Raw genomic sequence first — 21,844 nt, forward strand, 5'->3', positions numbered from 1 at the left:
ATCTCCAGATTAATCACCGAGCTCGGCGTGACCCTTGACAACAGAAGCATCATCATTCAGTGCAATAACGCGCAGACCATTCGGCTTATTAATTCCGACGTGGCGCTCCTGCAGACCAAACTTCGACACGTCGACATCCATAACCACTGGCTACGCCAGGAAGCACTCGCTAACCGGATCTCGGTCCGGCATACTCCCACCACCGAGATAATTGCAGACGGCCTCACGAAGGCATTACCCGCTCAGCAGTTCCAGAAGTTCGTCATGCAGGTTGGCCTAGTGGATATTAACGATAAGATTCAAGAGAGAAGGTTCAAGGAGCTCACTGCAGAGGACTTTGTCAGAGCAGAGGAACAGCTTGATGGATAAGCCGAATAAGGGATCGGAAGGATAGCCAACCTGACAATAGGAATACGGACTGCACAGACTAAGCCACGATGGCCAGTCTAGGGGGGTGTGTTAAACAGGTGCTGGGGTCTCACGTGCAGGCAGGGATACTTTAAGATTACAGCCGAAATAGTAAAACCTCTAAGGGGTAGATTTCAACAGAACACAACATAAATACACCAATTCACATCAATGAACCGAATACACGTAATGTCTGACAACATCACCATGAAGTTCCTCACAACATTGAGTTTCGTCACAGCGGCGTTCGCTGCTAGTCGAACAACTGCGCCCTCTGGATGTATAACTGTCAAGAAGTCACCCGGAAGCGGTCAGTTCGGCACCGTTCAAGCTGCAGTCAACTCTCTCTCGACTACAGCATCTGGAAAGCAATGCATCTTCATTGACCAGGGTACCTACAACGAGCAGGTCCTTGTTCCTAGTCGCAGCGCTCAACTGTCTATCTACGGATACACTACCGACACTAGCGGATACAGCGGCAACAAGGTCACCATCACAGCGAAGAAGAGCCAGGCTGACGGCCTCAACAACGATGGCACTGCTACTCTTCGTGTCAAGGCTGCCAACTTCAAGCTTTACAACGTCAATGTTGCCAACACTTATGGACAGGGCAGCCAGGCTGTTGCTCTGAGCGCCTATGCCGACAGCGGATACTAGTATGTCAACTGGCAACCCTACATGGATTAGTACTGACTAGCTGCAGCGGCGTTGCTCTTACTGGATTCCAGGATACTCTTCTTGCCCAGCAGGGCTACCAGCTGTACTCTAAATGTCTTATTCAGGGTGCTACTGACTTCATCTTCGGCCAGACTGCTTCCGCCTGGTTCGAGAAGATCGACCTTCGAGTTGTCGCCGCCTCAGTTGGCTACATCACTGGTATGCTATTCATCCCCAAGTATTAAGCACAATTACTAACTCCAAGCAGCCAACGGCCGTGACTCTGACTCCAACATGTCTTACTACGTCTTCAACAACTGCAACATTGCCGCAGCTGCCGGCAACGCCGTCGCCAACGGTGCTTACTACCTTGGTCGACCTTGGCGCCAGTATGCCCGTGTTGTCTTCCAGAAGACTAACATGACCTCTGTCATCAACTCCAAGGGTTGGTCTATCTGGAACACTGGTGAGGAGAACACTGCCCACGTCTTGTTTGGAGAGTATGGCAACACCGGTGCTGGTTCTCAGGGTCAGCGTGCCTCTTTCGCTACCAAGCTCTCCTCTGCAGTTTCTATCTCTACTGTTCTCTCCGGAAATTACGCTTCCAAGGGCTTCTACGATGCTTCTTACATGTAGAGCATGCAAAAAGAGAAAGCTAAAGTTATAATGATGGTTGCTGAGTTGACATACATATGACTCATGGCCACCTACCATTCGAAGTACATATTGGAGCATTTGAGTCAATATTATTGATAGACTAAATACATGTGCCACGTTATCAATTGCTCATTTCCTGTGGTTATCTATTGTCGCTTCGTTCCTGGGCTGCTTCCAAAAGTGCTAGTAGTCTTCTTGGCCTATTACTGAGAAACTGTAGAGAAACAAGGTTATGAGGTACCCAATCATATTTGGCATAATTGTATTGGCTTATATAATCTATTTATCACATGCGCTTTGAGAGATACTAGGCAGTTATATAATGACCGTTTCGAAAGGCTAGGCAGGATCTGTGGAGATAGACAGACAGACAGACTAAAATTTCTGAAATTAGATACCAAATTCATTGATACATTGTTGAGTAGATGGCCGAGAAGTGCTATCAGTCAGACAAAACGTTGTAACCTGGGCTAAAGGAATAATGAAGAACATATACTAAACTACTAAGGCAAAGCGACCTGCTTAACTCACCAAGTGCACTTGGTCGAAGTGTAGACATAAGTCCAACATGTCTGACAGATATTCTCCCAACAGCCCGAAGGGCCACCGCAGGTGCCGGATGACTGCTTTGTCAGTTTGAAACATTTTCGTGTGCCACCAGAGTACACAACATGCGCCCTTTCTCTGTCTGAGTCGATACAAATTTGTTTGATCCAATCATACTTGGTTTTCCTGCAACCGTCATCGAAAGCGCCTAGGTTGTAATGCTTGCCGTCATCGCCATAGTAGACAGACGAATAAACACGAATGGGTGCGGCCCCAGTTGTAACGTAGGTCTCAATTCGAGCTCCATCAGCGGCGCCTAGCAAGGAGAGTGCGAGTGTTGCAGTTGGGAGAGTGAGCTTCATTGTGGCTGCGGGACTTGGTTAATATTGTGCAAAATGTAAGATCAGTTTACTTACGACTGAGTTTAAAAAGTTTTAAAACGTTGTAATAGTATAGACCAAGGAGGATTGTGTAAGCCGCTGAGGATCCATGGAGAAAATTCGTGGAGGAATCACTTACTTTATATAGGAAATCTCTCTCTGTCTAAACTAACTGCAGCTCCAAGAGCAGTCCAATAACATCTTCGTCGAATAAATCCCTCACATGTACTGTAAATTTTCGGGATGTCGGTAACCTCTTCATTAGGATACTAGATCATGCATCTCATGATGTTGGGCCCGGTGGACGGCCTGAAATGCGAGCATATTTGGCAGTTCTGACTGTGATTACTCGGAACGTCGGCACAAAATCGAAGAAAATCGTCGTTCTCGACTCAGGCTCTGCGGCACGTTATCAGGTCATAAACCGGATTGGTAACCACTGCGGTGGTATTGAACATGATGTGCAGGCATCAATGCACTGCTCTGGTCAATCCGACGACTAGAAGATATTTGTCTTCCCATGTGCCCAACATTCGCCAATTCTACGTTTCTGCCCTCTGAAACAAAGAGGAGAGCCTGGAGGAAATGTCATGAATGACTCCAGAAGAGTGTGAACCGTCATTTACTAGTGGACGTTGATGTAGGGCAAGCAACTAGGTGCTCAAGATATAATCACTGTTTGTCTTTTTTTCCCTTTCAAATCGAGGTTTGTATCCTTCTGAAGCAAGAGGAAGATTTGCCACTAGGTCAAGAAATGGGCTTCGATTGAATGGTGAGCTCAAAGAGTCTCCATGACCTGATGATTCTGTCGTTGGTTGTTGGTTGTTGGTTCTGTCTGTTGTACGAGGTCATCTGATCATGGGTGCAAGGATAAATGTATGTTGGCTCAGCTAAAACTCCAGACTAGGTTACTGCCTAAACAGATTTGTGCATCTGGACCTTAACCAGCGCATTTATCCTGTAATTATCCGGTGGGGCTGTCATAGCTGAGCAGGACCCTGATGCTCGCTTATAATAATATCATGGTAACAGCTGCAGTGTCCTGGCTTTTGCATCCTTCGCCGTCGTCGCCTTCTTTTTCTTCTTTTCCTATACAAACAGCTATCACTCCGAGATTCCTTCTTGCATCTTTTCTTCCAAAGCTGTACCCATTCTCTCTCGACTACACAAAGCTATTAGAAAGTCAAACCTAACAGGACACCTGTTGTGAGATCATGGACACATCATCGTTCACAAGTACCATTTACCTCGTATGAAACGCGGATGTCAGCTCCCGGCTGAGCATTCTGCAATTGCTTCTTTTGGTGGCAGCTCATACGCTCTGACGCTTCAAACAAAGGGAAGGATATTACTAGCTATGCCAGAAGGGTCTTCTCAATGGCCCGTTACCAGTATCACCGCTTAAGCTCTATTGATCATAATGCAGGAAAGAAGGTGTCACAGGTAGGCCTGAAACTATAAGCATTGCTCCCATCGAATTTATTAAAGCTAATTAATCGGAGCATACAACTTGTTGACAGCCTACTCATATCCTACTCCATCCAATCTGAACCTCAATTGCTATAGAAGGACTGCGATGATTTGCAAATTATGACAACATTGGTTGCCAAAAAGAAGAAGAGTCTAGCATTTAAGCCTTGCTAGGGTCGGCAACGGCAGGCTCAATGTGGACAATGTTGGCATGGGCATCAGCCTCGAAGAGCTTCTTCTGTGTGGATGTCTTGACGGGGTTGTCAGACGAGAAGATGTGGTCAAGCTCCTCAAGAGTGCGGTTCTTGGTCTCAGGGACGAGGAAGTAGAGGATGACGGACTGGCAAACACACCAGATGCAGAAAACAATGTAAGTCTTCCACGCGATGTTCTTCAGAGCAACGGGAATACCGAACTGCATGACAAGCATAGCAGCGTTGGTGAAGAGAGAGCTGAAGGCCATACCCTTGGCTCGGATCTCGTAGCTGAGGACCTCAACGGGGTAGAGGGCCTGGAGAGGAGTCCAGCCAACAGAGTAGAAGATCTGGAAGAGGTAAACCCAGGCCAGAATAGCCTTGCTGACAGGGGGAGTGACAGCGTCGGTTTGGGCCTTGTCGTCGAGATCGGTGATGTTGGCGATAGAGGCAGGGACAGTGACACCGACCCAGCAAAGAGCACAAACAAGGTTGACAACGAGAAGCATGGGGCGGCGACCGACAGTGTCAGTAAGACCAGCGCCGATAGCGGCGAAGACAATCTGGACAGCGTTCATGCCCAAGGCGACCTTGGTCTGAGTCCTTCCCTCCTTGATACCGGCGGTGTCGAGGAAAGCACTGAGATAATAGGAGACGATACTGTTGCCAGCCCACTGGCCGAAGAGAGAGACGAGACAGTTGCAGGTGAGACGGTAGATGGAGGCCTTGTTGCGGAAAAGAGCACGGTAGTCCCACCATCGCTTGTCGCTACCGTCCATCTCAAGATGTTCCTCGTACTCATGAAGCTGGAGCTTGACCCATTCACTATCAGGGTTTCCACGGCCGTGGAGCTTGACGAGGTTCTCTGTGGCAAGCTCCTTCTTTCCGCGAGTGTACAACCATCGAGGCGACTCAGGAAGCAGCATGGCGCAAAAGAAGATGGTGCAAGGGAACATGAGCTGGAGACAGACAGAGATCATCCAAGAGGTGTTGGTTCCCTCGTACGTCCAACCTCCGAGAGCAGCACTGCTAGCAACAAGAGCACCAACAGGCCACATGACGTTGTAGAGACCAGTGATGATACCACGGTGAGCAGGGTGAGAGACCTCGACGACGTAAGTTGGGCCAGCAGCGGCGGCGATTGAGACACCGAAACCGAGGAAGAAACGGCCAGCCATGAACTGATCGACACTGGCGGTCTTGATACAGGCGATCTGGATAATGACACCGATGATGATGATGAAAGAGCCAATGGTCATGCCGACACGACGTCCCCAAGTATCAATAGCAGGACCAACGGCAGGAATAGCGACGACGGAACCAATCTGGTACATGGAAGTGACGATACCTGGAGAGAGACAGTGTCAGTTTTGAAACCTCACAGCGGATCCAATTCGACGAGACGTACCAGCTCCGATACCCTTGTTATCGACATCGAAGAACTTCTTAAAGTCCTCGTTGGAGAGAAGAGTTCCGAAAAGCGAACCGTCGTAACCGTTGGCCGTAGAACAGCAGAAGGCGACCATGCTGGCGAAGATGAGGATGGGAGCGGCGATCTTGGGCGGGGGCTCCTTGATCAAGGCCTGTTGGAAAGCCTCATCACCAATGGCCGTCTTGACGATGGCGACCTCGTGCTTCGGCTACCAAAAGAAGTCAGTACTTGCTCAATTGCACTGCTGGGCAGAGAAAGACGCACGTTCTTCTCATCATGCCTATCGCTGTGGATGGATTCAGATCCCATGTTGATGTTTCAGCGCCGACGCTGTGAATTATCTTTCTGGGTGGTTTGTTGATTGATGATTGAGATGGGTCTGAGCAGGAAATAAGACTCTGGGATCCAAGATGGACCAAGGGAATATATATTAAAATTCGAGATGCTGGGGATGGTGGTGTTCGTCTGCGTCGCAAATTGAGTCCGTCCGTGTGCCTACCAACTGCTACACAATGGAACACGGTCTGCAGATCCGATACAACCCACAAAGATCTGAAAGGGCTGGTAAGTCTGTTTGTCCAGGGCCACGGATCGACGGTCAACCTTCCGAGAGCTGAATCAAGTGCTACACTCTTACGGCCTAGACTGATCTGACCAGGACGGCCAAGTCCTATCCCTGAACGAGAAATTCACGTGGGATGGGGAAGCGAGAATTCGGTATTGACGCACCAAGAGTCTGATTCGTTATCCGACAATGCAGTCATGTGCGTTGGACGCTGGATTCAGGTGTGCCAGCGGCGCTTAACAGTCGCTCGTTCGATGAGTAGTGATCGTGCTTCTGTCGGCTCCGTGGTCCGCCATGCATCTAACGTGCTGTGGCTTCCCTGGAATCTGGTCGGCTCACTTTGCGGGCAGCCGAGATGGCTCTTACGATTCCCCATGGAGAGGGATGCGGGTTAGACGCGGAGGCCAAAATTACTGTTCCCTCGTGCTGCTTCTGTTTAAGGTAAGGAGGAACTCTCTGTGTTGGCCGGCCCGGGATCCCGTTGAGTGATTGGTCGAGATCCTTGCTGCTGAAAGTGGACAAAAGTTCCAGACCGTGAGACTATTATGAATAGGATGAAGATTACGGGAATGCACGATGTCTTTTATTGCCGTTAGAGTTTATTATCGAGATTTACGTACATTCTGAAGGGTTTGTGCCCCAGACGATAACTTTTTCTCCACAACTTTATCGACTTTGATCTTGGTGACCTTCGATCTCACGATAAAGTAGGTCAAAGCAGAGCGTTTTTCACAAGCCTTCATGGTTAAGACAAGCTTACTCCCCCGCATTCCACACGACCAATTCTCCACGAATAACAGTCTCGTTTACGGCCCGATTCCTCCGACCCCATGGCACTTGGATCCCAAATAAGAAAAGACACATGCGGAAAAGCGGGATTGCAACCCCCCTCGATGATCTGGGGTAAGCTTTTCTTTTCTTCAGTCACAGGTGCCGAATCGGCGCATGTTTACCAATGAACGAATAAATCGACGGAACTCGATGACCAGCTTGCCGGCGCTCAATAAGGCTACCCTCCGAAATCGTTTGACAGATCATGGCGGCAGCGCCTTTGACAAGCAGCGGTAACGGTTTTCCACCACGGGTCGTTAATCGGCTTCATGGGATGACATTCCGAATTTTCACCTGAGGATACTGCTCTCTTCATGCAGCGTGACTGACAGCGGCCGGTCCGCACCAAAAAGAGGTCATTTCGTGGGTAAGGGTTGATGACTGACCCAGAACAACGGCTGCCCACGCCGCCCAGAGGCTGGGCCGATATCCCGTCAAGGATGCCTCTCTTGGCCTGCTTGGCCGATTCTAGATTATGAATAGACTATTTCCAAGCATCAGATTTGTGTCTTTGGGGGCTCGTGAAGATCTCTGTTGGGCAACCTTGTTACCATTCCGCAGTTTATCTTATCATTCCGTGATGTGACTGGGCTCCTAGGGGTTAAGGTTCTGTTCCGACTGTGCCTCAGGTTGATCCCGAACTTGTCAAAATAGCGAAATTTGTACAATCTCGGTGCTTGCCGAAGCATTCGAGACTTCAGCCAAAATCATGTCAATCTCGTGCCAATCTCCAGTTCCAAGAATATCATATCTCAACTTCTCGGAATTCCAGACAAAGAAGCTGTTCATCGCAATGGTTCATTCGTGGTTGCAAGTCTCGTGATGCTCCTGATGATGAATTGCTTTGGTGAAAGGCTAACGAAGCTCACTGGACAACAACGCAGCAATATCAAGACATCAGCTACTCGGCAGGAGCGTAACTAGAGCCAAGTGAAGGCTTGCCGACATAGCCGCGTAGATCTCCAAGTGGCCTTTCTCAAATGAGTATAAATACAACGATCTATTCTTGTAATGGTGTGGAAGAGCTTGCAGGACTTGGGAGCATGCAAGCATGGGCTGGGCCTTCCTGGGGTAGGATCTTGGCGCCCAGCATCTGGCAAGGCCGACTTTCCGCTACTTTGGATTTCCAATGAACGGCAGTCGATGACCTGAGAGGCTTCCCCGAGACGATCGCAACGTCTTTGGGTGGATGCACGGGGCGGTGATCCTGGGGCTCGAACTCTGATGTCTGGTGGCTTGACCGTAAGACCACTTGCTCGATCAAGGGCCTAGACTGAAACCGTTCTGCTGGCTTTGTTTCGTGGCCAAAAGGGTCCTTTCGGCGCAAAATGTGTCACATGAGCTGTTCAATAGACTCGTTCATCATGCTACTCTGCTTAATGCCAAGCCGTGTGTCAAAGCGTCTTAGTATTCGGAACCAATTGTCTGTTGTCCAGTCTAGCAAGGGCAGTGTAAGGCTTTCGCCTTCACCGTTCCAATTTCTGCGAGCCCTCCGATGTACAGCTGAAGCAGCTATAGTGACCACTTGGTGCGATAGAGTAACAACTTTTGTAGAAGAATTGGAAGTCCAACAATACATGGTTATGCTTGTATGACACTCAGACATCAATAAGAATTAATCAAGAGCCAGGACATCATATATCGGAAACTCATTACATATATCACCGAGATAGGTGTGCACAGTTCAGGTGCCACAAGAAAAAAATGATCTTTCGGAAGTGGTTGTCCTAATGAGAGTTTTGGAAGTGTTATGACGCTAACAGATAACATTGCAATTGGCACAGTCATGAGCACTATCTGTTAACGCACAAGCTCAACAGTCATGATTATCGGCATTTTCGACGCCGAATAAACATAATCAATATTAAAAGAGCTAATGCATTTCTCTCTTCGTACTTACTATAACGTCGAAAGATTTGTTGGAATATTATTGAATGTAAAGTGTTGTTCAGGGTAAGTTATCCTTGTCGCTTACAAAGAGCAGCATATCGATAAGATAAGATAACGATAGCCCTTTTCGGTCTCAGAAGCCAACACAGCCATCCATACATTGATTGATTGACTGGGATCCTGATGACAGCCAAGTCTCCAAACGATGTCCAGGAATCCACTTCCCGCCTTTCGATCGCTTGGCTGAAAGCCCTGATAAAAGCACTTTGACCATTATTTGTTTGACTCATGAAATACAATATTTGCGTGCAAGTTCTTGTCTGTTAGACAAGGTGATATGATAAGATAAGGTATGACGCGAAAAGGTCGCGTCGCGCTTCACGTATTGTAATAAATGCTTCTTATTGGTTAAAGCAAACGTGTTCCCTGGGCTCTGCTGGGCTGGGAGGACCTAAATCCATGCATGCCCCAGAAATGGCTGGAGCAGATACGGTTAGGGTTGGACGTACCATCAGGAGAAGCAGCAGGCGACTTGACAGAGGCCTCTACCGTCACTCATTCGACAGTCAGAAAGCGCAAAAAGTGATACGTAGTCATTTAAGCGGATGGTTCCAGTTACCAGGGCCTTCGTAGGGCTGTGCATCCTCGACTATCGATCAAGTGCCGAGTAACAAACTTTAGAGTCTGCAAGACAGCAGAAAATATCCTTATTCTGATGCTAGACTCTATTGAACTTGTTCGCGAATGAGAATGGCTTTCCCATGTGTTGCCTGTCGACTGCTGCGATTCGTCGTCTGACTTACTCGATTCGGTGGCTATTTCGACGCTACTGGCCGAGCATCACGGGAATCGGCAAATCTGATCATTGGTCCGTCCAACGCTAACCCTCTGAATGCTCAGCCATACTGTTGAGAGCGTCTAAGTCGATTGAAAGTATGTCGATAGACTTACTGATTTTGGCATTTGAATAGATATTGAGGATATTCAATCTTCATCCATGTATATATATGTCTAGATCTTGACTACTTTCACGACGATACCAGAATATTTCATTTTACTCCTAATTCCAAGACCACTTACAACAAACGCATTATGGGTATTCTAAGAGACACGATCGGCTCAGCTATAGAAGCTGCAGCAGAGAGTAGCCAGAAAAAGAACTCCACTTATAATTCAAGGCAAATGCCACCAACACGCCGAAATCTGTCGCCTTATGACGCATCTCCATCCTCGTCTCAAGCAGGGCAGCCACGCACAAAACAAAATTATAAGCAGAAGTCGAAGGATCAATCGTTTGAGATAGAGAATTTCCCTGCTCGAGATGGCTTCAACAGCCAACAACAGCCTGGATATTGTTATAACGACGAACCGCCTTCATATTCCTTGCATGCCAACGATGCACCCTCGCGCAGTCGACCTAGAAGCAGCCAGATACCTCCACAAATCAATATCTATCAACAGCCTTCATATAGCTACTCTTCCCCTGAAACCATGTCTACGAACATACGATACCCCTATGACCAACCTTCCTTCCAAAACACCGACTTTCGACCGCTCATCCTCCCTCAGATTGCCTTTGGAGCAGGAGAGCCCTTCTTACGAGGATATAGCTCTGAGATCAGCAAATATGGAATCTCGCGCGATCAATTCCTTCGGGTCGTGGATGAGATCAACGTCGCCCGTACGCCCAACCCGGAAGCACAATTATTCCAAAAGGGAGCTAACATTGCTGGGTGGTTCGTGTAAGTTGACTTCATCCAACGTCTGCGGCTTTGTAGACTGATAGATTTCTTTGTTAGACCCGGCGCTGCCAGTATTGGGCTTATTGCAGGTCAAATCGGCGTTGGTGTTGCTACAGCGTTCGGCCATGCATCAATACTTTCCAAGGCGTTGTCAAATGCCAACATGGAACTATTCACATCCAATGGACTTGAGATATGGTGAGCATCGCTTCAATACCGAAAAGCTTATGCTAAAGTAGCTCCAGTATTGTCATGACCCAAGACCTCAACATGGAACTGGGCATCTCGTCTTATGAACTACGTGACATGCCGTATAACATGTCGCCAGTGGATAGGTTGAACGCTTACGGACCACGAGTTGCCTTTGTGAACGAGATCCTACCAGATCGACCAGACATGGGCCGACAAGATCCTCTTGCCATGGCTGGTCGAGCACTCAACAAACGGTCGAATAAGAGGAAGGCCCAAGACGCGCAGGAGAAGCTAGACAAAGGCGAGAGGAAGGACAAGGGAAAACGACGACTTTTTAAGTCGTATGATGACATTGAGTGGGTAAGTGACTATTGCGGCTGCGATATGTCAAGGAGATTACTGACCTTTTCTTTTAGCTTGTGGTGAAGCTAGCACCTCCTATGAGCGCTGGACAATTGTATTGAGTCTGTGAAACGAAGGGCGTCAGGCTGGAATCGCTGGAGGTCGTATTTTGAAGCGAATTGCGTGTTCGATTAGAATAGAGTCAGCAGTATAATGGAAGAGAATCCAAGAAAAAGTCCAGTCTTGTGTAACAAATCCTTTCTAGCGAGACTTTTCTCAATTGGACTCAAGACAGTCATCAATTAGAGTTTGTGCAGAACTTGGCAAAATCTTACCAAAGCATCATTGGTGTCGCTAGCCTATGTGCTGTGACGCCCTGTCTGTTCAGAACATCTTGATGATGATGACCTTATTCTTGTCACTCAAATGTCGCAAGACACACCCCAAACTGGCAGCAAACAGCTTGTTTCCGATTTTAGCTGTTAATTTAAGGATCGTGGCCTTTCCCCCGCATTCCTTACTGTTTTGACCCCACCATGAAGGTTACAACTGTAGCTCTCAGAAGGCATAAAATTCGAGACAGCCGTATTCACAACCGACCCAACCAGAGCCCGTAACCAAGAGGAGAAGCAGAAAGTGATGTGGCCTGATGAGAACCTATGCGTCATATTATATTTCAAGTGAACTTATAGCCAAGATACCCAAAACGATGGAGCCAAGCCATGCTGTTCTCAAGCATCTTCATCGCCGCAGCCGTTTTCGTTGGTGCTATCTCCGCTGCCGCCGTTCCCGATACAAACATCCGTAAGCTCACTAACTACTCAACCAACACCATACATGGTTCACTTGTTGACTACGATATAGCTGGTATTGACCTCAACAAGCGAGCTTGTAACGAAGAGCAGTTTAGGCAGTGTACTCGCAACTGCCCTACCGGAACTGGCGGGGTCCCATTGGATGTCCTATTGGTAGGCAACAGTTTGGTATACCAGTGTAAGGCATAAGCCAACACTACTGCCCAACAGGATGTTGCATTGCGGCAGGCTGCTACTAAGCATGTTGCTGTCCACTTGAGGATCCGGGCGTCATCAAGTGCCTGGGGAACTGAGAGAGAAGGGACCTTGCATATATCAAACTACGGCCAACAGTCTTTACCTATCGCAAGAAGTATCCATGAATGCTGAGAAGAGATATTAAATACATGCTGCAATTGTGTCACATATGTACACTTCACAATGCTTGGACATTGTGATTCTGTTTGTTGTTACTGTTCTGTTTCGGATGAGAAGTCCACTTGCCAGGCAGTACCCTCCTGAAATGCATCTTGTCACTCATTTGATTCGTCCCGGCGTGTAATAGTGCGGAGGCAATGATGTCGACTGGTTATCTTAGCTGTTCAATGTCTTGAGTTAGCGTAACGAATGCGAACCTGAGCTAGGTAATCCGAATAATACGTCGAAACACGTGCCGGATACAGTAGGCCTTCCGATATGGCGGGACTTTTGCTAGTAAGCTGACGGTCCGCAGCCGTCGATCTCTCCATGTCGCCATGCCTGTATGGTGACAGGAAGAGAAAGCTCTTGAAGCACTTCAACGAAGCTTGGTATATGGGAATTAAGAATGTGTATAAAATCGTCGAGCCGCTGCATGATCGACTTTCTTTCCTTCTGTATCAAAACCCGCTTTTCATCAAACACCTATAGCTTTCCCACAACAGAAAATTATCGACATGAAGTTGAACAACGCCGCCCTGTTTGTCTTTCTGACAACCCTCCAAACAGTACGTCAGGTTTTCATTGAAGTTGCAATATGTATACTAATTATACTTTTGAACAGCCTCTTGCAAATGCACTTCCATCAGAGGTAAACTTGGGCCGCAGACACGGCTCGAAGAACGATACCATGCTACAGATCATTCCAGACGTTGACTTCAACTTCAACGTCATGGCGACCTTGGCTACAGCTCCTTACCAAGGAGCGGATATTGGAGAGATTCTCGTCGCTGCAAGTCAGATCAAGACAGGCGATTTCGAAAGCTACTATCAAGCGTACTACGATCTTGCGACTCGAGTTCATGGCCAGGCAGAAGCGATCGATTGCAAGAAGCATCCGGTTTCTGCGCGAAATGCGTTCTTCAGGGCCTCGACCTATTATCGCTCTGCTGATGCATTCTTGCACGGGAACTGGAGTGATCTTAGGATCATGTCGCTTTGGAAGCAGCAAGCTGACGCTTTCGACAAAGCAATGCAACTCCTGCCCATTCCAGGAAAGCGTATCGAGATAGAGGCTGATAACTTCACTGTCCCTGCTATCTTCTTCAAGACTGACAAACCTGGTCGTCGCCCTACTGTCATCCTGGGTACAGGATATGATGGGTCCATGGAAGACCTGTATCACACGATGGGCGAGGCTCTGCTGCAGCGAGGCATGAATGCTATCGTGTATGAGGGACCAGGTCAGCCAACCGTTCGCCGGTACCAAGGCCTTGGTTTCATCCCGGAGTGGGAAAGAGTCGTCACACCTATTGTTGACTATGCGCTTTCTCGAGATGATGTCGACGGCAGTAGGCTTGCGCTAATGGGATTCTCGTTCGGCGGAATACTTGCGCCTCGCGCTGCAGCCTTTGAGCATCGTCTAGCAGCGGTGATCGCCCTTGACGGAATCTTTGATTTTGGGCAAGCAATGTTCAAGCAATTTGGGCCTGGCATCGCTGAACTATTCAAAGCTGGCAAGAAGAAGGAGGTCGATGAAGAGGTTGCCCTAGTGCAAAACAACGCCAGTATGCCTTCAAATCTGCGATGGGGCATTGATCAGGGAGAGTGGTCATTCAAGACTCATTCTGCCTACACGTTACTGCAAAAGTCGGAGCGATTCGCTTTGAAGGGTATCGTGGATAAGATCAAGGCGCCTGTTTTTGTAGGAGATGGTCAGAATGATATGTTCTTCCCTGGACAGGCGAAGGAGTTAACGAAGCAGCTTGGAAGTCGGGCAACGTATCACCTCTTTGAGACGGCTTCGGGGGCCGGACTTCATTGCCAGGTCGGTGGTTACGTGTTGATGAATCAGGTTTCGCTTGATTGGCTTGATGATGTTTTTGCGAATCAAACCATGCACAAATGAGTGTCGGACATCTGCAGCGATGGACTAAATGATGCTCCACCCGCTGTGCATAGCCACTTTGAGGGACCATGACCCATTAGACTAGTGTAACTGACTCCGATTTCGCTTTCTACTCATTGACAATGGAATGAAGTTGCTTTGACTGTGAATACAGCGGAGATGATTGCTGTTGTTTGGTTGAATACCAGAGAATTGCCGGCACTCGGCAGAGCCTTGGGGTGAGATGACGCAAGGATCAGATGGCTTAGCGAAGGCCTCCAGTGGAATTTGGGCTCCTGATAGGTGCCGAGTAGCCGTGCTTATCACTGAACGGCCTAACGTTGTGCCAAATATTGAACTTATCCTAATCTGGTGGGCATTTCGACGCTAAGGAAGTAGATCCAAGAATCACCAAATACTTCAATATTTCGTCGAAACATTCGCCTTTTTCAACACATCCATCCATCACTGAATCCGTCCTCTAACCCCAGGACTTGCCAACAAGTACCAGATTTACCGATTGGACTAACCCGAAAAGCGTTCACCAGCCAATAAGAGACCGGTTATCTGAGATCGGGATCATGGTTTTCTCCGGCAAACCTTCACGAGCCTGCGAACCCTGTCGAGAGAAACGGAGAAAGGTATGGGCGGTATGCATGTTTTCTTACTAAGGATCTAACCATAGCACAGTGTGACCTAAAGAAGCCTTCCTGTTCAACATGTATACGGATGAAGATTTCTTGTTTTGGATATCGAGACGTTCACTCAGTCAAGATCAAGGATCAAACCTCTGCTGTGATACGGAGAGCGCAGCGCCAGAGATGTGTGGACGCAAAATCAGCCTCCGAATCCAGCAGTCCTTTTGGCGATTACAGCTCTCCAGAGCATTCTAGTCAGCATCATGATATGGAGGTAGACTGTCTCCGAATCTCAAGTCCTCCCGAAGAACTTGCACTTGGGTACTTCCTGTTCGTCTTCACACGATCTGGTCCATTCACATACCTCCATGAACACACAACTACTCTAGCCATCGACGATGACATAATACAGGCCATCCACGCCCCGGCTCTTGCATCCCTGGCTCTCGAACATCGGCGAGGCGACCTACTGCGAGCAGCGCGTTACCACTACTCCAAAGCCTTGACTCGGACAAACCAAGATCTAAGCGATCCCCGAGTAGCCATCCTTGACAAGACCCTTCTCCGTGTACTGTTGCTCTCAACCTTTGAGGGATTGGTTTTCGAAGGCCGAGGCTCAACGAGGAACTGGGAACTCCACGTGCAAGGTTCATTAAGACTCTTGGTAATGCGAGGAAGGCAACAGTTCCAGACTGAAATCGGGCGCAGACTGTTCCACCATACCGCCATCAATGTTCTGACAAATTGCATAATGCGATCAAGTCCGATAGCAGACGATTTCTTGCGACTTTACGAGTACGCTACTTCCGGCCAGTCGGGACTCGATGAAGCCAGGACTCGCATGATCGGATTCGTCTGTCAGTTCGCCAGAATGTCTGATGCAAGAAAAGGCATGTTGGCGACGGACTTTGTGAGGGAGTGCATGGAGCTTGACAAAAAAGCTGCCGAGTTTATCGATGTATTTTTCAAAGACTTGCCGTATGAAGTCGTCGATATCACCTCCGAGGAATACCGACAGAATGCTCCTGGCACAGAGATCTGCGCCTACAAGGACACTATTCACAGATACCAGTCTCAACAGTCAACACGTATCTACAATACCGCAAGGCTCATGAGATTGACAGTCAAAGAGTGGATATACAGCGTCTTCGATAGGAATCCCCATGGAGTCATCCTCAATGAACCCAGCGAAGACGATCCTCTGAGAGCAAGCTGGAACCAGCTTCCCATCAAGGCCGCACTGCAAGCCAGCGATGTAATTGACGACATGCTAGCTAGTGTTCCATACTCACTAGAGCTGTTGAATACACCGTTCCGAACGGCTTCGCGATATGTGGTCTGGCCACTTGCAAACGCTGCAGGATCCGAAGTTTGCCCTCCGCCTGCGAGGCTGTACATCATCGATAGGCTGAAGGAGCTGGCTGTCAAAGCAAACCTTGACCAGGCTATGCAGGCGGCGAATATGTTGGAGGAGAGAGTGCCGTTAGAGGACTGGCAAGTTAGCCTTGATGGTGGATGGTATGTCGGTATGCTAATGACTATTTGACAGGATGCATCTTCTTCATCTCTCGTAATGAGTGGACGACGAGGGATTTCTCGTAAAGGAAACAATAGAAGAATTATAAAGTTCCATGTTACGGAATCAGCCCACGTGGGCACTCGTGTATATTACAGAGTCAATCTTAAAGGGTTCACGAATACTCTGTTGCGCGCCCTTATCAAAGACGTTACTGCAAGGAATAATTGCGCAATTCGCATCCGCAAGAGGAATGCGTCTAGTTGTAAGCTACCGAGTAATAGCCCTATGGGTTTGGCTCAATGAATGATCTAATAATGTCCTTCGACCCGAGTTGTATCCACTACGGAGCCGCATGTCGGACCCGTGTCAGTGGTTCCGCAGAGGCTATGATACAATGTCAAACTCAAAGATAGAGGTCATTTAACACTCTTTTTCTATTGATAGTGTGCATATGAGCGATGCCCTATGTTGTTGACAAAAATTAGAGATTATCCTTGAGCATATTCTCGTAGAGGTTGGAGTGTTAGAAGCAAATGTCCTGCATGACCCAACGGTGCGGTTCGATTAACTCTCCAGGATCTATCCGAGAAAGCCAACTAGCAGGGTAAGAACGCCCTTGAATCGACATATTGTGGCAATTTTCATTATGTGATCGCTAGTCTGTATGGCGAAAAGCGAGTAGTGGGATAGGTTCATGTTAGAAAGTCGAACGCCTTTCATGCACGACAGGTTCTGGAAACCCAGTAACAATCACACATGGTCTTAAAATCTAGAATGGCTCATGTTTACAGACCCACATTGGCCAAGGTTCCCTGCAAACCTAAGATATTGACCCTGTAAGTCACTGGTCATCTTGCCGGCAACCGATTATCGACAGATCCTGCATACATATTTAAGTTCGCTGAAGGACGCCAAGATGATCATTTCCACTTGCTCTCACATTTAGATTTATCTTCTATCAGTATTCGTACTTAGCTCAACGAAAGATGAGTGGCGAGAAGCAAGTCGACCCGAAGGTCGCTAACGCAAGCTCCAGTAGCTCACTCAATGAGGGCGCTGTTATCTCTGGCCGAGCTGCAGATGAGACTCTTAATCTTATCGAGAAGCACGGACATGAAGTTGGCGAACTTACTCCCGAGAAGAAGAAGAAACTCAAGCGCAAGATTTACATCCATGTTCTTTTGCTTGTTACATTCATCGACTTCATGCTTTATGTCAGTCCGAACCGGGTCCCAAATCACGAATGGCACTAACAACACAACGATAGGTCGATAAGAGTACCCTGGGCCAAGCTACACTTCTGGGACTTTTCAAGGATACGGGCCTCAACAACTCTGAGTATAACAACTTGAACTCCCTTTTCTATACTGGTAAATCTCTATACACTCCGTTGCCTTCACAGCTGACTCTTCAAGGTTACATCATTGGACAAATTCCCGGTCAACTACTCATCCAGAAGCTTCCTCTGCGCACTTTCATCTCAGGTATCATCTTTACATGGGCCATCATTGTCCTCCTCCACTGTGTCGCCCAGAGCTATGGAGCCTTGATCCCTCTTCGTTTCTTCCTCGGCTTCGTCGAATCCGCGGTCATCCCAGCTCTTGAGATTACGATGGCTATGTTCTTTACGCCCGAGGAGCTCCACCAGGTTCAGCCTCTGTTTTACACTTCTTGCATCGGCTCGCCTATGTTCACTGGCCTTGTTTCATATGGCTTGCTGTATAGCAAAGCTAGCACTAGCCCGTGGAAGTTCTTCATGATCATCACTGGCGGTATATCGCTTGTCCTCTCGGTTATCACCTGGTTCTGGTATCCTAACAACCCTGCGACAGCCTGGTTCTTGACCACTGAACAGAAGGTCCATACCATTCGTCGCATTCATGAAACTACCCGCAGCTCGATCGAGCAGAAGACATTCAAGAAGCATCAGTTTTACGAGTGTTTGAAGGACCCTATTTCCTGGCTGTTCGCCTTCTCGGGCTTCACCCTCATGCTGGCAAATAACCTCCCATACCAGCAGAGCTTGCTCTTCCTAGACCTTGGAGTTTCTCCGTTAGGCTCTACCCTTGTTTGGGTCGCCTCTGGAGGCTTTGCCATCCTTGCATGCATCACAGCCTCGCTTCTGATACGCTTCTTCCCTGGACATAGCGCTTGGTGGGCTGCACTCTGGTGCGTACCTTGTATCGCAAGTAGTATTGGCATGGTCACCATTCCATGGGGCAACACTATCCCCATGCTCGCTTGTCTTCTTCTTCCGCCGAATTGCTTTGCGCAAACATGGATCATCTCTGTTGGCTGGGTGTCCTCCAGTTGTGCCGGTCATACAAAGCGTCTCACCCGAAACGCCATGTTCATGGTGCTCTATGGAATCTCAAATATTATCTCGCCGCAGCTATGGAAGACTGGAGGGCCACGTTACTATCCTGCTTGGATTGTCCAGATCGTGGCCAGTTTTACCTTGACGCCGATTCTACTACTCACTATCCGGTTCATCCTTTCCAAGAGAAACAAGGAGCGACGGCAGTGGATTGCTGAACAGGAAGCGCTTGGTAACCATGGTGAAGGATATGTCGAACAGGTCGTAGATGGTGAGGCTGTCAAGGTCAAGGTGGATGTTTCCATGTTGGACTTGACTGATCTGGAGAATAAGTACTTTCTTTATCCACTGTAGTCATCATTGGATAACGTCTCTCAGGATTTGAGCAAAGAATGTTTATTTTCCGCTGCTTGATTAAAAATGACAGTATTGATCTCCAGTCAAACGATGGTGAACCTTGATAGGTAGTCAAGTCATGCCTACTTAGACTCACAATCTCACTACTTGAATTCTCAAATGCTAGACAGACCACGAGGCTCTTTTAGTTCATGCAATCAATCTCAAGTGATTTCCTGAAAGGGTAGGTGGCAATCAAGCACATATCTGTAGCCTCCGCCTTAGAGCGACATCTCAACAAGCCCCACCACGCCCAACTTGAACATCCGCCCTGGCTAGACATGACCTCTCACTAGCTCGTTCAATCCCGTGGAAGGGCTACGCCTAGACGCAAATTATGATCGCATCTTAGTTTCTTGATTGTCAAGAAGTTATTTATCGATCGGCGAACGATAAGATGTCGCGCCAAGGCGAATGTCAATGCGATGCGGCGACATCATCGCGCTCGAATCTCAACGCCCAAGATCCACATGTTCCGTGGGGTTCGTTCTGGAACTGGGGTAGAAGGGTATAGCGAAGACATCTCAGTAAGCTATTATATAATGGATATCGAATTTTGCGATTCCATGACTCCACATGTTCGCCTTTCATCGACAAGATGCACAGTCAGTCGTATGTTTGTCACAGGGCTCCGAGCATTCGGATATGACTTACTTTATCAGATGGCCCGAAATCGGCCGCTGGAGAAGTGAAAAGGGAGCCATTTCGCCCTCAGATTCTTAGGGATCTGCACTCATGTCGTTTATATCATGGCGAACTACATGACCATGGATATCCAAGCCAAGACAGACGCTCACCCCCAGGTGAACGAATCGACGCCCTCCACCAAGTCAATCGAGCATGGCACCAACGACACTGAACTTGAACGCGCCCTCCATGGCCGCCATCTCCAATTCATCGCTATCGGCGCCGCGGTCGGTACAGGTCTCTTCATCGGCACGGGCAACGCCCTCGCAACAGCCGGCCCCGTCTCCCTCCTCATAGCATTCATCTTCGTCGGAAGTCTTCTCTTCGCAGTAATGACAGCCCTAGGCGAAATGGCAGCATACATCCCCGTCGCAGGCGCGTTTACAACATACGCCTCGCGCTTTCTCGACCCAACATTTGGCTTTGCCATGGGTTGGATTTATTGGTTTAGCTGGACCATCACGTTTGCGCTTGAGTTGACAGCTGCGGGACTGATCATCCAGTACTGGGAGAAGGGACTGAATATCGGTATCTGGATCGCTGTGTTTTGGGTGCTCTTCACTGCTGCCAATTTCATGCCTGTTCGTTGGTTTGGAGAGTTCGAAATGTGGTTCTCGAGCATCAAGGTCATCACTATCATTGGCTTCATTATCTTTTCGATTTGCGTCAACGCCGGCGTTGGAGACCAAGGATATCTCGGGTTCAAATACTGGAAGGACCCTGGAGCTTTCAGTGAGCATCTTGTCGAGGGAGATGTTGGCCGTTTCGTCGGCTTTTGGTCCGTATTAATCACCGCCGGTTTCAGTTATCAGGGTTCAGAATTGGTAGCCATCGGTGCAGGCGAAACAAAGGATCCGCGCAAGACGATCCCTTCAGCTATGCGTTGGACCTTTTGGGGCGTCTTCTCAATCTTCATCGCGACCGTGTTCTTCCTCGGTCTCAATATCCCATCGACGAACAAAGACCTTCTCAGCGAATCGCAAGACGCTTCAGCATCTCCTCTGGTTATTGTCGCTCAATTGGCTGGTGTTCCAGTACTGCCTTCTATCCTCAACGCGGTTCTGTTGACTGCTGTATTGACTGCTGCGAACTCGGATGTGTATTCCAGCAGCCGCATTCTCATCTCCTTAGCAGACTCGGGCCACGCACCGGCATTTTTGAAGAAGACGAACCGATTCGGAACGCCTTATAATGCCGTCGGTGTCTGCGCCGCTGTCGGCTTTTTGTCTTTCCTCAATCTATCGAACGACGGAACTGTTGTGTTCAACTGGTTCTTGAGCATTACCTCTGTTGCGGGATTTATCGCATGGGCTATCATTTCGCTCTGTCACATTCGCTTCATGAAGGCCTTGTCTCTTCAAGGGATTTCCCGATCCGAATTACCCTACGTTGCGCCCTTGCAGCCATATTTGTCTTGGTATGGTCTGTTCTTCAGCGTGTTGATTATCATCACGAGTGGATTTCAGGTGTTTATCGAATGGGATACCAGCTCCTTTTTCACTGCGTACATTAGCTTGATCTTGTTCATCGTCATGTTTGTTGGCCATAAGTTGATCTTCCGGACTAAGCTGGTTCCATTGAGTGAGATGGACATCATTAGCGGGAGCGATATCTAAAAGTATATAAGACGAGATATTCTGAAATAATGCAAATAATTTGATCTGCCACATGTCGAGCTATGGACCTTCATTCCTTCAAACTTGATCATCCTTCTCAGTGACGTTCCAGGTTAAATAAAGATCTCGTATCCGGTTATTGCCTAGCCCGTTAATCACCAGCGACAAATCGATTGGCCGACAACAGCGGAGAATTACGGCAGCACCAATGACATCGATCCTGTTCTCAGCCGAAGATCCCGGTTGCTGATTACCTCAGCGCTATT

General features: G+C 48.2%; 10 protein-coding genes across 12 annotated transcripts; 8 read left to right on the forward strand and 2 right to left on the reverse strand.

Annotated features, from left to right (window-relative positions):
* Window positions 1-597: 597 nt before the first annotated feature.
* Window positions 598-1,854, forward strand: FOIG_14385 (uncharacterized protein; the record flags this gene model as incomplete). Its single annotated transcript, XM_031215614.1, has 3 exons — window positions 598-1,064; window positions 1,112-1,284; window positions 1,334-1,854. 3 exons carry the CDS (start codon window positions 598-600, stop codon window positions 1,699-1,701), a joined length of 1,008 nt encoding a protein of 335 aa, XP_031054739.1. The 3' UTR covers window positions 1,702-1,854.
* A 395-nt stretch (window positions 1,855-2,249) lies between these two features.
* FOIG_14386 (uncharacterized protein) lies at window positions 2,250-2,630 on the reverse strand (the record flags this gene model as incomplete). The annotated part of the gene is made up of 1 exon (XM_031215615.1): window positions 2,250-2,630. One exon carries the CDS (start codon window positions 2,628-2,630, stop codon window positions 2,250-2,252), a length of 381 nt encoding a protein of 126 aa, XP_031054740.1.
* Window positions 2,631-3,942: 1,312 nt separating this feature from the next.
* Window positions 3,943-6,779, reverse strand: FOIG_14387 (uncharacterized protein). The gene is made up of 3 exons (XM_031215616.1): window positions 6,009-6,779; window positions 5,721-5,952; window positions 3,943-5,660 (listed from the first exon to the last, which is right to left on the reverse strand). Exons 1-3 carry the CDS (start codon window positions 6,051-6,053, stop codon window positions 4,279-4,281), a joined length of 1,659 nt encoding a protein of 552 aa, XP_031054741.1. The 5' UTR covers window positions 6,054-6,779; the 3' UTR covers window positions 3,943-4,278.
* Window positions 6,257-6,704, forward strand: FOIG_14388 (uncharacterized protein; the record flags this gene model as incomplete). The annotated part of the gene is made up of 2 exons (XM_031215617.1): window positions 6,257-6,308; window positions 6,403-6,704. 2 exons carry the CDS (start codon window positions 6,257-6,259, stop codon window positions 6,702-6,704), a joined length of 354 nt encoding a protein of 117 aa, XP_031054742.1.
* Window positions 6,780-10,521: 3,742 nt separating the features above from the next.
* FOIG_14389 (uncharacterized protein) lies at window positions 10,522-11,428 on the forward strand (the record flags this gene model as incomplete). Its single annotated transcript, XM_031215618.1, has 4 exons — window positions 10,522-10,772; window positions 10,830-10,970; window positions 11,018-11,324; window positions 11,381-11,428. The coding sequence occupies 4 exons, from the start codon at window positions 10,522-10,524 to the stop codon at window positions 11,426-11,428; spliced, it is 747 nt and encodes a 248-aa protein (XP_031054743.1).
* Window positions 11,429-12,028: 600 nt separating this feature from the next.
* On the forward strand, window positions 12,029-12,310 carry FOIG_14390 (uncharacterized protein; the record flags this gene model as incomplete). The annotated part of the gene is made up of 2 exons (XM_031215619.1): window positions 12,029-12,110; window positions 12,171-12,310. The coding sequence occupies 2 exons, from the start codon at window positions 12,029-12,031 to the stop codon at window positions 12,308-12,310; spliced, it is 222 nt and encodes a 73-aa protein (XP_031054744.1).
* Window positions 12,311-13,035: 725 nt separating this feature from the next.
* On the forward strand, window positions 13,036-14,426 carry FOIG_14391 (uncharacterized protein; the record flags this gene model as incomplete). The annotated part of the gene is made up of 2 exons (XM_031215620.1): window positions 13,036-13,086; window positions 13,143-14,426. 2 exons carry the CDS (start codon window positions 13,036-13,038, stop codon window positions 14,424-14,426), a joined length of 1,335 nt encoding a protein of 444 aa, XP_031054745.1.
* Window positions 14,427-14,844: 418 nt separating this feature from the next.
* FOIG_14392 (uncharacterized protein) lies at window positions 14,845-17,010 on the forward strand. 3 transcript variants are annotated; one of them, XM_031215622.1, is made up of 3 exons: window positions 14,845-15,046; window positions 15,096-16,537; window positions 16,593-17,010. In XM_031215622.1, exons 1-3 carry the CDS (start codon window positions 14,987-14,989, stop codon window positions 16,615-16,617), a joined length of 1,527 nt encoding a protein of 508 aa, XP_031054747.1. In that variant the 5' UTR covers window positions 14,845-14,986; the 3' UTR covers window positions 16,618-17,010. The 3 variants fall into 3 exon arrangements, with proteins under 3 accessions (XP_031054747.1, XP_031054746.1, XP_031054748.1); XM_031215621.1 differs by having other exon boundaries at window positions 15,096-17,010; XM_031215623.1 differs by lacking the exon at window positions 14,845-15,046 and having other exon boundaries at window positions 15,049-16,537.
* Window positions 17,011-17,396: 386 nt separating this feature from the next.
* FOIG_14393 (uncharacterized protein) lies at window positions 17,397-19,465 on the forward strand. The gene is made up of 3 exons (XM_031215624.1): window positions 17,397-17,776; window positions 17,830-17,932; window positions 17,978-19,465. Exons 1-3 carry the CDS (start codon window positions 17,549-17,551, stop codon window positions 19,231-19,233), a joined length of 1,587 nt encoding a protein of 528 aa, XP_031054749.1. The 5' UTR covers window positions 17,397-17,548; the 3' UTR covers window positions 19,234-19,465.
* Window positions 19,466-19,591: 126 nt separating this feature from the next.
* Window positions 19,592-21,629, forward strand: FOIG_14394 (AAT family amino acid transporter). The gene is made up of 2 exons (XM_031215625.1): window positions 19,592-19,887; window positions 19,938-21,629. The coding sequence occupies exon 2, from the start codon at window positions 20,025-20,027 to the stop codon at window positions 21,576-21,578; it is 1,554 nt and encodes a 517-aa protein (XP_031054750.1). The 5' UTR covers window positions 19,592-19,887; window positions 19,938-20,024; the 3' UTR covers window positions 21,579-21,629.
* Window positions 21,630-21,844: the final 215 nt, after the last annotated feature.

This window comes from Fusarium odoratissimum (genome assembly GCF_000260195.1).
Source record: "Fusarium odoratissimum NRRL 54006 unplaced genomic scaffold supercont1.40, whole genome shotgun sequence".
NCBI lineage: Eukaryota > Fungi > Ascomycota > Sordariomycetes > Hypocreales > Nectriaceae > Fusarium > Fusarium odoratissimum.

Excerpts from the sequence above, each read along its gene's own strand:
- FOIG_14387 (XM_031215616.1), bottom strand. The coding sequence starts at position 6,053 with ATGGGATCTGAATCCATCCACAGCGATAGGCATGATGAGAAGAAC. Across the intron at positions 5,953-6,008 it reads ATAGGCATGATGAGAAGAAC|CCGAAGCACGAGGTCGCCAT; the intron begins GTGCGTCTTTCT and ends TTCTTTTGGTAG. Across the intron at positions 5,661-5,720 it reads TAACAAGGGTATCGGAGCTG|GTATCGTCACTTCCATGTAC; the intron begins GTACGTCTCGTC and ends GTCTCTCTCCAG.
- FOIG_14392 (XM_031215621.1), top strand. The coding sequence starts at position 14,987 with ATGGTTTTCTCCGGCAAACCTTCACGAGCCTGCGAACCCTGTCGAGAG. Across the intron at positions 15,047-15,095 it reads GTCGAGAGAAACGGAGAAAG|TGTGACCTAAAGAAGCCTTC; the intron begins GTATGGGCGGTA and ends ACCATAGCACAG.
- FOIG_14393 (XM_031215624.1), top strand. The coding sequence starts at position 17,549 with ATGAGTGGCGAGAAGCAAGTCGACCCGAAGGTCGCTAACGCAAGCTCC. Across the intron at positions 17,777-17,829 it reads TCATCGACTTCATGCTTTAT|GTCGATAAGAGTACCCTGGG; the intron begins GTCAGTCCGAAC and ends ACACAACGATAG. Across the intron at positions 17,933-17,977 it reads GAACTCCCTTTTCTATACTG|GTTACATCATTGGACAAATT; the intron begins GTAAATCTCTAT and ends TGACTCTTCAAG.
- FOIG_14394 (XM_031215625.1), top strand. The coding sequence starts at position 20,025 with ATGGCGAACTACATGACCATGGATATCCAAGCCAAGACAGACGCTCAC.